This window comes from Antechinus flavipes, chromosome 1 (genome assembly GCF_016432865.1).
Source record: "Antechinus flavipes isolate AdamAnt ecotype Samford, QLD, Australia chromosome 1, AdamAnt_v2, whole genome shotgun sequence".
In the NCBI taxonomy this organism is placed as follows: Eukaryota; Metazoa; Chordata; class Mammalia; order Dasyuromorphia; family Dasyuridae; genus Antechinus; species Antechinus flavipes.
The window spans coordinates 695,554,798-695,568,634 of record NC_067398.1 but is presented as its reverse complement, the minus strand read 5'-3'; the positions used below and the strand labels follow the sequence as shown (position 1 = coordinate 695,568,634).

The 13,837-nt window shown below is 40.8% G+C and overlaps 1 protein-coding gene across 1 annotated transcript in view; it reads left to right on the top strand.

Annotated features, from left to right (window-relative positions):
• Positions 1 to 347: 347 nt before the first annotated feature.
• The window catches only part of PPTC7 (protein phosphatase targeting COQ7), a 38,278-nt gene continuing 24,788 nt past the window's right edge, over positions 348 to 13,837 (top strand). The window contains exon 1 of the mRNA XM_051972773.1: positions 348 to 673. Within this exon, the coding sequence (XP_051828733.1) occupies positions 442 to 673 (232 nt within the window). The 5' untranslated portion in view covers positions 348 to 441. The remainder of the gene's footprint in view (positions 674 to 13,837) is intronic.

Sequence of the window (13,837 nt, the reverse complement as noted above, 5' to 3'; positions counted from 1 at the left end):
TGGCGGTTGGCCGCCGGCGGTTGGCGGCGGCGGGGGGCGGGGCCGGGGCCGCGGCCGGGGTGTAGGCGGCGCTGCCGGCTGGCCCCGGAACACGCTTAGTGGAGCGGAAGATGGCGGCGGCCGCGGCGGAGGCCGCTGGAGCTGAGGTCGAGCAGAGGTGGAGGCAGCCCGGGCTCTGACCCCAAACCGGCTCTGGCTCCGGCTCCGGCTCCGACTCCGGCTCTGGCTCCGCGGGCGCTCTCGGCTGGGACTCGGCGCTCCCCAGAGGAGGAGCGGGCGGGCGTCCCGGCGGCAGTGGCGGCCCCGGCCGAAGAGCTGCGGCAGCAGCAACAGCAGCAGCAGCGGCGGCGGCGGCAACAGCAGCAGCAGCGAGCAACCGGCGTGGGGCTTCCCCTACGGGGCCCCCGCCTCGGGGCGGCGGTGGCTGCGGCCGCGGCGGCGATGTTCTCGGTGCTGTCGTACGGCCGCCTAGTGGCCCGGGCCGTGCTGGGCGGCCTCTCGCAGACCGATCCTCGGGCGGGCGGCGGCGGGGGAGCCGGCGGCGGGGACTACGGGCTAGTGACGGCCGGCTGCGGCTTCGGCAAGGACTTCCGCAAGGGCCTGCTCAAGAAGGGCGTCTGCTATGGGGACGACGCTTGCTTCGTGGCCCGCCATCGCTCCGCCGACGTGCTGGGTGAGTCGGGCTCCCGGCCGGAATCGGCCCGCGCCATCTCCATCCTCCGCGCCGGCCTCCCCTGGGCACGTGCGCGCCGGGCCCCGCAAGGTCATTCTGGGACGCGACCCCCGGCCCGTGCGGACAGTCCGCTCCTGCCCCCGAACAAGGCCCTGAGACTGGATGGCCAGAGGCCTTGGCCGGCTGTCGGGCCACAGGTGCCTCGGGCCTAGGCCCCCGGGCTGCGGTGCCGCTGCGAGGGCCGGACCGGGCGCCGGGTCTGGGGGCGCCTCAGAGCTTTGCTCTGCGAGGTCTGGCCGGTGTGGGCTCCTTAGAAGTGCCTCTGAAAGCTGAAGCCTTCCTTGTCAAGTGAAGGACGCGGTGACTTTGAACTTGGGTTCAGGTGTCAGACAGCCGAGCTACCGCCTAGAGTGGGGGAGCAGAGTTGGGGAGCCCCGTGGGTTCCAGAGACAGCAGGAAAGTTTAGACTGGGGGGAATATCGCTAAAACTTTTCCCTTTTCCATGTTTTCTTTTACGCTCTTCTGCTCTTGGCCTCTGGAGCCCGAGCATACGCTGTCAGGTGATTCCGTTAGGGTCTCAGCGCCACCCCCGAGTGACCAAGGACTTTCGGATGGTTCGCTGGCTTGAGAGAGACCAAAATAGGCTCCGGGGTTACGCGGTCTTCTTTCCACTAGGGCTGTCACAAGGTTCCCTTTTCCATTGCTCCTGAAGCGTGCTCTGCCTTCCCCTTTCAGCTCCCTCCCTCCCTCCTTGTGGTCCAGAGGGCAACGACATTAATGCAGGTCTTCAGAAGCTACGCACTTGGCCTCAGGTCTGGAGGAAACTTCCCATCTGAGTTGGGAAAAGTTGCATGGAGCTGATGCTCCGTAAAGTTGTGCTGGATAGTACCCAGAGCTTTTCATACGTCATGTTGCTCAGCCCTCGCAAGAGTTAAAGAGAAAGCGCAGACTATGGTTTTGAGCCCCCTTTTACAGAAGGGATAAACTGAGGCTCAGAGCAGTCAGGTGGCTTGCCTGTGGTTACACAGCTGGCTTTTATGTTCCCCTTTCAAGTTTGCCAAGCATTTTGCATGCACTCTCTCTTGTGAGCTTCACATTGACCCTATGACTTGGGACTGTCAGTGGGCTCATCCCCACTGTTTGGATGAGAGCTAAAGTGATTTGTCCATCTTGACAGTAGGAAATTCTAGACACCCAGGGCCCTCATGGCTCATGAGGACGGGCTTCTTCCCCTGCATCATCATATACACAGAGTAAAGAGAAGAAAGGTAAAGACGGGGTGGGGTGGGGGCTCCTCAGTCAAGAAACACAGGCAGGTGCCTGGTCCTCAGAACAATCTTGAAAGGGAGGTGCTATCACTATCATTCCTATCTATTGATGGTAAAATTGAGCCCTCTAGAGAGCCAGTGAGCCCAGGTAAGCACTGCAATGAGAGAGCCTGTATTTGAACTCAGACCTTCCTGAGACCTGACCCAGTGCTGTATACATTTTACCACCTAGCTTTATTTGTTGAGCACTTATTAGGGCCAGGCACAGTGCTATGGGTACAGTAAGGAGGTCCATGTAAGAGCTGTTATGGATGGAATAGATGGAAGGAAATCTAGGAGGGGAACACTTTTTTGAGGATGGTTGGATAAGCTATATTCTCAGGAGGGTAGAATTTCAATCAGAATGCTAATGCATCCACAGTATTTCTTAACAGAAGCCTTGGAGTTATAAAAACAGTGCAGAGTGAGATCTACAAGTATAGCAGACTAAGAGATTGAGGAAGGTTTTAGGTCCTTGGTAATACTTGAATTGGACTTCAATTTGTGCAGAAGAATTCACCAGAGGAAGCAGGAGAATGAGCCTGATGAGGCCTAGGGGACAGTATGGGCAAAGACAAAGTAGTAGGAAAGGGCAGAAATTCAAGGCTAGGCCAGCTTGCCTGGAGAGCTGAATTAGCTTTTTTTGAAAAGAAATTTCCCCCTCCCCCCACTGCCAGTTTCCTAGGAAGTGATCATGCTCTGCTGCCGTGCACCCCAGGCCCAGGAGAAACTGAACTGAGACTGGAGACTGTGGAGTTCGTGAACGTAGGCAGTAAGTGTTGGTTCCTCCTCCTCTAGAGCTGGACTGGAGTGTCAGGTCATTAGCACTTTTGCACATTGAGACCCCTCAACCTTTGATTTCCAGAAAACATGTTCTTGAGGATGAAAGCATTTCTTGCTTTTATGATAACCAACAATTCTTCAGTTTGGGCAGCAGGGACTTCTGGACTCTGGAGCAAAAGCTATTAGTAGTGAAAGTGTTTCTTTTCATTCCTGAAAAAGAGATAACTGTTTTGTTTCTTCTATTCAGAAGTGATTTGGCCTGTTAGTCATGCAGTGACTAAAGTGTGCCAGAGAACTTGGTGTTTGACATTCTTCTGCTGGGAGTCCTCACTGAATTTCTTTTGGGAAAAGCCAGGCACTGTGGTTTAGAGGTGGGTGTGGTGAGACATAAGAACCACTCCCTGCTGCTAGAACATTGGCATAGGCCGCACTTACTCTTGGTTTAGACAGAACTGAGCCAGTACCCACAGGACTTTGTCCCCTTTTGTCCTTCCCACCTATAACTATCTCTGGCTTCTCTTATACTCCAGTCAAGAGCTAAAAAGGACATCACAATATGAGACTCATTTAATCTTTTTTTGTCTTGACCCAGTCTATAATCACTTGGCTTGTCCATAACATACATACCCACACCATAGGGTAAATTTCACTTTTATAATTCTGCCATTTAAAAAAATGTACATATGAATTTGAAATCTTTTTGGTCTAGTGCCTGCCTTGTGCTTTCTCTTTCCTCTGTCTCACTCAAATAGAGTTAGCTCTCTCCTTTATGACTCATAAATGAAATGTAACAGAAGTCCCTCAGTACACAACACCAGAACATTTAAATGCAAATGTTTTTTTCCCCAAAAGGGTCAGCACAACATACTTTGTAACATCTTATCTTAAAATATCTTTTAAGATTTTCATACTCTAAATTGTATCATTTAAACTTGATTGAACCCACTAGAGAGATCGACCTCAGAAACGGAGATAACCATTATATCAGCTTTTGTGCATAATTTGAATAGTGACAGGGAACATTTTGTTGTCTCATTTATATTGGCATTGTGCTAGGTTTCAAAGTAGTTGTGACTCGGGGTGGTGAATAACCTAAAAATGTAAAGTTTGGTAAGGGCAGAAAGTAGTGTGCTGTATTTATAGTCAAACTGAATAGAATGGATGGGGATGTACAGGAAGCAAGGAAGGGGTGCTAGGTTTGTGGCCAAAGCACCTGAGTTCATGTCCGGGTTTTGCCACTTAGGATTTTTACCTCTGTGACTTAATCTCTCTGACTCACTGAGCCTCAACTTCCTCATGTATGAAATATGGAAGTTAAAGTAGCTGATTTTTAAGGTACTTTCCTCTAAATCTAAACTAATAACCCACCTAGGGAACTTGAAATCCCCTGAAAATTTTTCAGACTGTGTTCTAACTATACCTCTCAGCTGTTACTTGTGAAGTTAAATTGTTTTAACTCAAGTTTAGATTTTACATTCATTCTTGTCTGCTAAATCTCATCTTATTCAATTCAGCTCTAGCCTGTCAAGAGCTTTCAAGATCCTGACTCTGTGATTTAGTAAAAATCCTAGTTATGAGACATCTTCAGATTTGATGATTGTGTCTAATTAAATCATTAATAAAAATGTCAAATAGCATGAGGTGAAACACAGATCCCTGGAGCACTCCACTGGAGACCTGTTTGCAAGTAAATCTTGAATCCTTACTGAAGAGTCTTTGAGTTTGGGCTATTCAGTCAATTCTGTATCCATTTAACTATATTATCATTTAGTCCATGTGGCCTCATCTTTTTCAAAAGAATAATATTAGTCAAACACTTGACTAAAATCTAGGTCAACTGTGTCTCTGGCAGCCCTGATCTCCTAATTTAGTAACCCTGTCTACAAAGGAAGTCATATTAGTTCTTCTGAGCCTGCTCTTGGTATTGCCTTTTTGTCATCTCCATTTCCTTTTCTAGATGTTCACTTAATGTTCTTTATGACCTTTTCCAGAATTCTGCAGGAATCAGAGTCAAGCTCAGTGGCCTCTAGTTTGCAGACTCTGTTCTCTTTCCTTATCTGAAAATCAAGACTTTTGTCATTTTGCCCTGCACTTGTGCAGTACCTTACTTTGTCTCTCCAGTCTTTCAGATGTCCTTGACAATGCTCCACCCTTCAGCTACCCCAGGATGTAATTCTCCTGGACCAGATGATTTGAATTCATTGAGGGCTGCTAGGGGCTTTCCTTGCATCTCCTCACTTAGCTAGGTAAGTATCTGAGTGTCTGTTTCCTCTTGGCCATTCTAGTCCTGGTCTTTCTAAACCAAAGATAATTTTCCCTGACAGAAAACAGAAGCAAAATGAAAAAGCTCTACCTTGGCTTTGTTGTTAGTTACCATTGTCCCTTCCACCCCAAGCTGAGAAGGATTTGTTGAAAAAGTCCCAGCTCAGCTCCGTTACCTCCAGGAGCGAATCCAAAACATTCATAGACCCTCACATCCCTGCTTTCTCCTGCCCTCCCAGGTTTCTGGGACCTTACAGTCTTTTTGATCCATTCACACCCATCTCCTGCCTATTTCACAAATATCACTCTCCATCTCTCAGCTCTGGGCATTTTCTCTGGGTGTCTTTCCCTCCTCATCTGGACCAGCTGCCTTCCTGACTTCAAGTCGAAGCTAGAATTCTACCTTCTACAGGAAGCTTTTCCTAACAACCCCTCTTAATTTCAGTGCTTTTTCCTCTTTAATTATTTACTCTTTATCCTGTATGTACTCATTTTGTATATATCTGTTTGCATATTGTCTCCCCCATTAGACTAAGTTTCTTGAGGGCAGGGACTGTCTTTTGCCTCTTTTTGTATCCCCAGACCTTTAGCACAATGCCCAGCATATATAATAGGCACTTAATAGATCTTGATCAATAGATATCTTGCCTTATGGCTATTTTGTATATCTTGCCCTGGGCATTCTCTAAATCATTCTCCTCCTCTTCCCCCTACCTCCCCAATAAGTTTCAGAAGCTCAGGGACCTTATCTTATTCCTCTTAATTCCTCTTTATATTTCCTGTAGCATTTGACACATTGTATTTACTAAACATTTCATAGGTTATTTTCAAATGACTTGTCTTTAGAACTAGTTTATTTTATACCAGTTCAATCTCATTATTTTTATAGGCATCTCCTCCTTAAAGACACTTTTTTAAATGATACTATCCAGCTGGATCACCTACCTTATCAACCCTTGCTCACTTGTGCCTGTGTCTGAGAATCAGATTGACATTCATGGCAAAAGTTTGTTGTTGTTGAAGATGTTATAAAGTAAGTACTAGAGATCTTAAGGTCATTCTTTGTAAAAATTCCAACATTCCCAATGTGCTGTCTGCAAGCGGGAGGAGGGAATGTTCAGAGGAGGGGAATAAATGATTTGTGAAGGTGATGGGGAAGGTCTCCATGGGCTCTCTAGCCATTTAACTGTATTTAGATTTTAATAGGGAGTTTCCAACTTTTGGAGAGCATCAGCAGCATCCAGACATGAATCACTCAACTTGACAATTGAATGGTCCCTCACTGTCCTTCCCAGGCCAATCCATAATTTAAAGAAATTCTCACTGTGACATATCCGAGGGGAGCAGTGATGAACAGTCAGGGCAATAAAGTTCAGATTTGGAAGCCTCAGGGAGAAGGCTTCTTGTGCTACCCGCCATAAAGGGGTGGAGCCAAGGAGGAGTGTCAGCTAGGCTTTGAGAGAGATTGGCCATTAAGGACCAAGAGATTCAGAGATTTGGCCATAACATCCCCTGTCTGTTACAATTAGAAGAAGAATTTGTAAAATGTTTTGAGAATTTGGGCAGGCCTTTTACAGGAAATAAGTATGTAACTTGTACTTTGAATAGGCTGATACTCATCAGAATGTGTATATTTTGGTCTTGTGTTCTATAATCCCTTTCTTGGTTTTTTTTTTTTTTTTTTTTTTTCAATCACTCCTTAAAAGTACTTAGTTTGGAATGTCAGTTCCTCATTTCATTAGATGAGGTTAAGAAAAAAAACAAGCACTAGAAACCAGAATGATCAAGGAAGTGTCAAATCTGTGGTTCAGTAGAGAATGTAGTATTCTCTGGCTTACAAAGCATTATAGCTGACTAGTCATTGTGGGATGAATTTTTCTGAATTTTCTGCATTGTGCTATGACTTCTTAAGATTACACTATTGGCACTAAAATCTTGGATTTTTTACAAAAAATAAATTTATATTTTCCTCATAGAGAATATAGTTTTTATATTTAATTTGAAATTTTTACAGTGAGGAATATTTTACTTCCCCCAGATTTTGCACTTTAATTTTAGAAGTACTTTCAATTTTTTGTTCATCAGAGGTCTTAGTTTTCTTTCACTGATTACCAGTCTCTTTCATGTAGTTAATCTGTAAACTAGTACAAAGGTCCTCGGACAGTGGCTATTTACAGAACTGAGATGAATCTTGCTGTAAAGTAACTGATCTTTATTTAATGATTAGAACTATAATAGCTAGGATAGTAAAGGTATCATAATAGCCAGGATTGTAAAAGTATCCACCCAAAGTTTGATTTGTAGCAAAAGGTCGCTGCAGGTCTTACCTGACTTTTTATATCATCTGAACTTTAGTATAGTTTTATGAAATATCAGAAAGACTTACTTTCCATAGTTGTAAAACTGTCTACATGGAGTTTGTTTCTCTGTGTGACTCAAGAAGCAATAGTATTAGGCCAAAAACATTTGCCTTTTAATGTAACAAATAAAACTTTGTCAAGTTCAAGCTAAATCTAATTGAAGATTGGATCATTTTATACATGCTCAGTGTACTGTAGGAAAGTTTTAAGCTTTACAGTTGTCTTGTTTAAAATACTTATTTTAATATTGTCCAACTTAAAATGAAAAATGCTAATTGTTCTCTGAGAAGTGATTCTGTATGCATATAGATTAAAGCATACTTTTTTTTTACTTTATTTTTCTTGAGGGTTTTTTTTTTGGGGGGGAGATGTTTTCTTTTACAGTATAACTTTTATGGATATGCCTCACATGTGCCTTCTCAGTGAGGGTGTGGGGGCAAGGAGGGAAGAAAGGAGAGAATTTGGAACTCAGAAGTTTTTTTTTTTAAATGTTAAAAATTGTTTTACATGTAACTAGGGAAAAATAATACTATCCCAAAAAGGGATCTGTGTTTTGAAATTAATTCTGGGGGTTGATAGTTTTCTGGAAAATAGTATGAAACATTAGACTAATAATAAATATTTGTGAAATAAATTTACTAGAAGAGTGAGGCGTGTTTTGAGTGCCTTTGTATGCACCATCAACACACATGAATGTTTGAATGGAAAAATCGGTTTGCTTTTAATGGTCTCCAAAAACCTGGCCTAGTATTACCAAATCTGCCCCCATATACATGCTTCAGTGAGGCTAATCAGTAGATGAAATAGTTTAAGTTCAATAAATTTATTTTTGTTTTTCACTTGGTCAAAGGTACTAATTAGGTAAGGGGCAAAAGAGCCTGTCTAGGCAGGCTTTCCCTGCCTGTTGCCCTGCAGGTGGTAAAAGGGAAGCTGCTGGGACTAAGGCAGCCACACAAGGCTTAGAGCCTAAGGTCTTCTCTCACTTAGGAGGATTTTCTTTTTCATTTCTCTCAACATAGCTAAGTCTGCACCTGATAATGTGGGGCTAAACGATAAGCTTGGCCATCCCTGGCCAGTGACTGAAAGAGCCCCAGATTTTCTGTGCACAACTAGGCCAGCCTTGGCTTACTAAGAAAGGTGAGCTGGCCGTCCAAGTTGGAGGACAGGTGTCTTCTCAGGCATTGAGCTGTTTTGAAGAGAAAAGGTAGTTCTTCCACTTTTTGATTGCAGCTGTTGTGATTCTTCAGCTTTGTCTTGACATCTCAGAATCCCTTTGCGACTGATTTAAGGCAGTATAAAAGGGTTATTAGCAGTATTGAAGCAAACAAAACTTGTTTCCTTAGTAGGTCATCTTTGCAGGTTGGTTATAATGACTCTCAGTGCTTCTGGGAAATGAGGAAGTTTAAACATGATTATCTCAGTTGTGTTCTACTATTGAAAATGGAGGAACTCTGATGGCTTGGGCAATATATTGTCTGTCCCTTTCACACATACTGAATCACTAACTTTTAGTTTGTGTTTTGGTCTTGTGTCATTGGTCTTCAGTAACAAAAGGTGTTTGTGGATGCTTTGCTGTCCCACAGATTTCAATCAATTTTGCATTATTTTGGAACCCTTAAACTCAATATATCTACCTTCATTTTTAATCAAGGTATGGATATCAACATTGAAAGGTTGGCTTGACTTTTTAGTATTACATGTGGAAAAATACAACATTTTAATCATGAAATAAGAAAGAGGGAAGTGGCAGGAGCTGGTCTTCTCACCTATGTCTATATTGTCATCTAGGAAAGAAAAGATTGAACTTTCACAAAATACATAGCCATGGATCCTTTTCACTAAGTAAAAGTAGTCAAGTTGATAAATTTGAAACTTCTCTTAAGGCTTAATAATAATAATAATAATAATAGCTAGCATTTATATAGCACTTACTATGTACCAGGCACTGAATTAAGTAAGGTCTTCACAAATATCATCTTATATGACCCTTGCAATAACCCTTGAAAGTGGATGTTAACACTCCCATTTTCAGGTGAGAAAACTGAGGCAAACCAGAGGTAAATGCAGGGGTCCTATAGTTTGTGAGGTCAATTTTGAAATTAGGTGCGCCTAACTCCAGGCCCAGTAGTAACATCCAATACATTATTTAGCTGCCACTAGATTTGGGGGGTTGGGGAGAAGATCTGTTAAGCTTTTATAACTATAATAAGAGTCCTTAAATGTAAAAGAGGTTTGTATTTCAGAAATAAAGGATTTTTAAAAATCTTTTAGTTTAGTTTTTTTTGTTTTTGTTTTTTAGTGTTCTGATTATGTAATTACTAAAACTGTAGAATTTGTTGGGAAAATAATATTGATGACTATAGTTGCTCCTTGAATTCTGATAGTGATGGTTTGATAGAATGAAGACAGAATTCAGATTCTAAAGACCTAAACTTTGCTGCTCAGGAGCCAACCTGGGCAACCACTCTACTACTCCATTTCATCCACATCATCTTTTAAGTGATATTTTAAGGTCCCTTCTATTTCTAAATCCTTTGACCTACTAAGTAATCAAATTTGTTTTGTAAAACATCTTTCTTCTTGAATTAATCACAAAATAATGCTTTTAATGTTTTTTGTTTCACATTCTTCTTAAATAGTCAGAATCTCACTGTGTAAATATTTGAAATTCTTTAATTCAGTATACTTTCATTATTTTCAGGTAATAATACTAGTTTCTGTTTAATACCTAAATTGGAGGGGGCTGCTAGATGGCAGCTAGGTGACATAGTGGATAGAGCAGCAGCCCTGAAGTCAGGAGGACCCGAGTTCAAACACAACACTTTCTAGCTGGGTGACCCTGGGAAGTCACTTAATCCCAACTGCCTCAGCCAAAAAAAAAAATATTGGGATTTCTTTGGTCTGAATACTCATTTGTACATTTGTCTGTAACAAAAACATTCTGGAGGAAAGAAAGTCTGTCTGACCTATAACTTCCTCAGTGTAAGGTAGTTCTTTAAAGTTAGCCTGAACTCCTGAGAGATAGACACATTGCTACTGAGTCTCAGAGGAAGAATTTGAACTCAGCTCAAAGTAGCCAGAAGTATTAGGAATGGAAGATTAGTGATGGCTAGCCTTTAAAAGTCTGCAGAGTGTTGTGTACATTTTATAGATATCACTCTGTCCTCACAGCCACTTTGTGAGGTAGGCTTATTTTCCAGTGAGGAAACTGAGGCATAGCAAGATTAAATGCCTTTCCCAGAGTCATACAGTCTGAGACCTGATTTGAACGCTGACCTTCCTGACTTTAAGGCTAATTTGCAATCCATAAAATTTAATTTTAATAGGAAAACTCTGTGTGTGTATGTGTACATATATATACATACATACACACACACACACAAGTTCTCTAGTTCTTTAAGGATTAGAATTTAAAGCAGGGAACTTGCAATGAATAATTGATTTTGGCTGAAAAAATAAATTTGACTCTTGTTTAGAATCTTTAAATTCGTCCTTTCTTTTACTTTTGACACTTCAAATTATTTCTTTAGTAGAATTACAATTTGCCAGTAGGCTTCAGTGAGAAAACCTAAGTGGCTTGGTTGGACTTCTTCTCCAATGGGTCAGTTCAATCTAGCAAAATTTCATCAGGACCTCTCTCTGGAAGGTATTATTAGGTTTAGGGTCTACAAAGGCAAACCAAAAAAAAAAATCTTTTTTTTTACAGTTAGGTTTAGGGTTTACAAAGGCAAACCAAGAAAAAGTCCTTTTTTTAATGCAGCTTTTCTCTAAAGTCTCACAAGTTCACTGCTCTAGCTCTTCAGCTATGCCCAGCTTAGAGACTTCCCTGTGTTCCTGACGTAGATGCAGAGGGATTAGAAACAGTTTGCTAGCCTGTGATTAATGCCCAGAGTAGTTTACCTGTAGGTTGGCACTGTGGGGAAAGTTTTTGCCCAGGGAATAACTATTTCTCTTGCTTTTTTTAAAGTGGCAAGATTATAATCTCTGTATTTCACTGCAGGAAAACTGGACTGTTAGCCAAAGTACTACTTTTTTTCCTTTATTCTCTTTCGTGTAATTACTTGTAGGTATGGCATTTCCTATTCTTTCTCTCATTTTAATCTTATTAAATCTTATAAAGGAATATTAGTACATTTTTAGCATTTAGGGAATTTGAGTTCTTCTGATGTCAGGTCTTCTGTGACTTTGATGTCATGATCTCCACTAAGTAGATAGCTGTGGCCTATGTAAATATTAAAAATCTTTAAAGGAAATCCTAGGGATCTGAGGATATTGCCTAAGTTTGTTCCCTTGCCAGGGAAACACTTGCTGTTTCAATTCAGTCTAGTATGTAAAACCAAGTAGAATCCTTCCTCCTTATACCACTTAAGTCATTTGAAACTTTCTAGCATTATGAACTAGCCAAGTTCTTAGCAGACTAATTGTTTTGGTTTACCCAATTTTTTCTCTTAAAATTTTGTTTTTATACCATGTATTCTTTTTGTTTTGTTTTGTTTTTTTGCTCTGAGGCATTTGGGGTTAAGTGACTTACCTAGGGTCACAGAGCTATGAAGCATTAAGTGTTTGGGACTAGAGTTGAACTCAGGTCCTCCTGACTTCAGGGCTGGTGCTTTATCCATTGTGCCACCTAGATGCCCCTATACCATGTATTCTGATGAGAAAGTCAACTTCTGTAAAAACTGTAAAGTACTTTCAGGTTGTAGATGGTTAGGAATAAACATGTATTGTTTGAGTAAGGATGACTGAAACTCTGAGGTTTTATTTTGAATGTATAAAAAAAGGCAGAATATGCTTTGTTCTTTTCTGACATCAATATGAAGATGAGCTGGATTTTTAAAATCAGTATTATGTGTTATCTTTCCTTAGGAACCTGGCAATAATAGGATGGGAAGTTGAAGCTATTGCTAGTTCTTGAGTCCTTCTATGCCCAGCTTAGAGACTTCCCTGTGTTCCTGATGTAGTTTGAGATAAACCTTTACTTATGTAGATGGGCTTGTATGGCGTATAATTGGAAGGCCTCATTTTAACATGTAATCAAGTTTTGTTTTGAATTAATTTCAACTCGAGTCTTTTTCTCTAGAAGCAATTATACTACATTTTGCCCAGAAGCTTTAAAAAAAAATTAGCATTTCATTAACTATTAACAGCTGGAGAAGCTGAATTTTTTTTTAAGTTCAGTAATTCTAGAATTAAGAATACAACTTTTATGGAATTTGTCAGGAGCAAAGCCTTCCCATTTAAATATACATATAAATATATTTTGGAAATGAAATTTTGTCCTTTGGCTTAAAAATTGGTTGTGAAAAGAAATTGTTCTTTTTGAACAGTACTATAAAATATGTTAAGGACTGTTAAGGGTTCCCTTGAACTTGTCTTTTTGAGTTGCCATATTTTCCACAAACAGTGGACTCAGAGTATAGCGTTGTGAATCAGGTTATATAAGGGCTTCAGAATATAGTTGACAAGTCCCAATGTTAATCTCATAAAACTAATATCCCAATTGAAATAATATTAAATAAAAATGGAATGTTTCTGTCTTGCCTTAGCATCAGTTTATTGTTATTTCAAGTGTGGGATTATTGTTTCAGTATATGAATGATTAGATTTGAGGGTCTTAATGAAAAGCCTTCAGCTAAAGATTGGTGATGGGAGATTATTAATGGAGACTTAAGATTATTTGGATTCTGTTTCTTTAAACTGACATGGGTTTATGGAAAACTTGAGCATGAGAAATTATGTACCATTCCTGGGGAGAATTTGTTTTTATTATAAACAACTTTTAGGCTGCCAGTGCTGTATTCTTATTATTATCAAAGGTATTGACTAAACAGTGTTTTTGTTGTGATACTGAAATTCTGGATCAGAAATGAATGTGAAAATGCAATCAAAATTAAAAGGAAAACAGAAAATGGGAGTGGGAGAAGATTTTTGTAGCAAGTATCTCTGATAAAGCTCTCATTTCTCAAAAATAGAGAGAATTGATATAAATTTGTAAACATTCTCCAGTTGAAGGGTGTAGACAGGTAGTTGTCAAAAGAAGAAGCCAAAGCTATCAGTCATATAAAAATGCTATAAATCGCTGTTGATTAGAGAAATACAAATTAAAACAACTATGAAATACACTCTACACCTATCAGATTGGGTAACATGACAGAAAAAGAAAATGACAAAATACTGGAGGAAATGTTGGAAAGCAGGGATACTAATTTGGTAGAGTTGTGAAGTGGTTTAACTATTCTGGGGGACAAATTGGAACTATACACAAGAAGCTGTAAAACTGCATACCTTTTGGCCCAGAATATCACTTCTAGTTCTGTATCCTAAATATATATATATATATAATTTTAATGAAAAAGATCCATATTTAGAGCAGCTCTTTTTGTGATAGTAAAGAATTAAAAACTGAAGGAATGCCCATCGTGCTCATTAAGTGGGGAATGGCCAAAAAATTG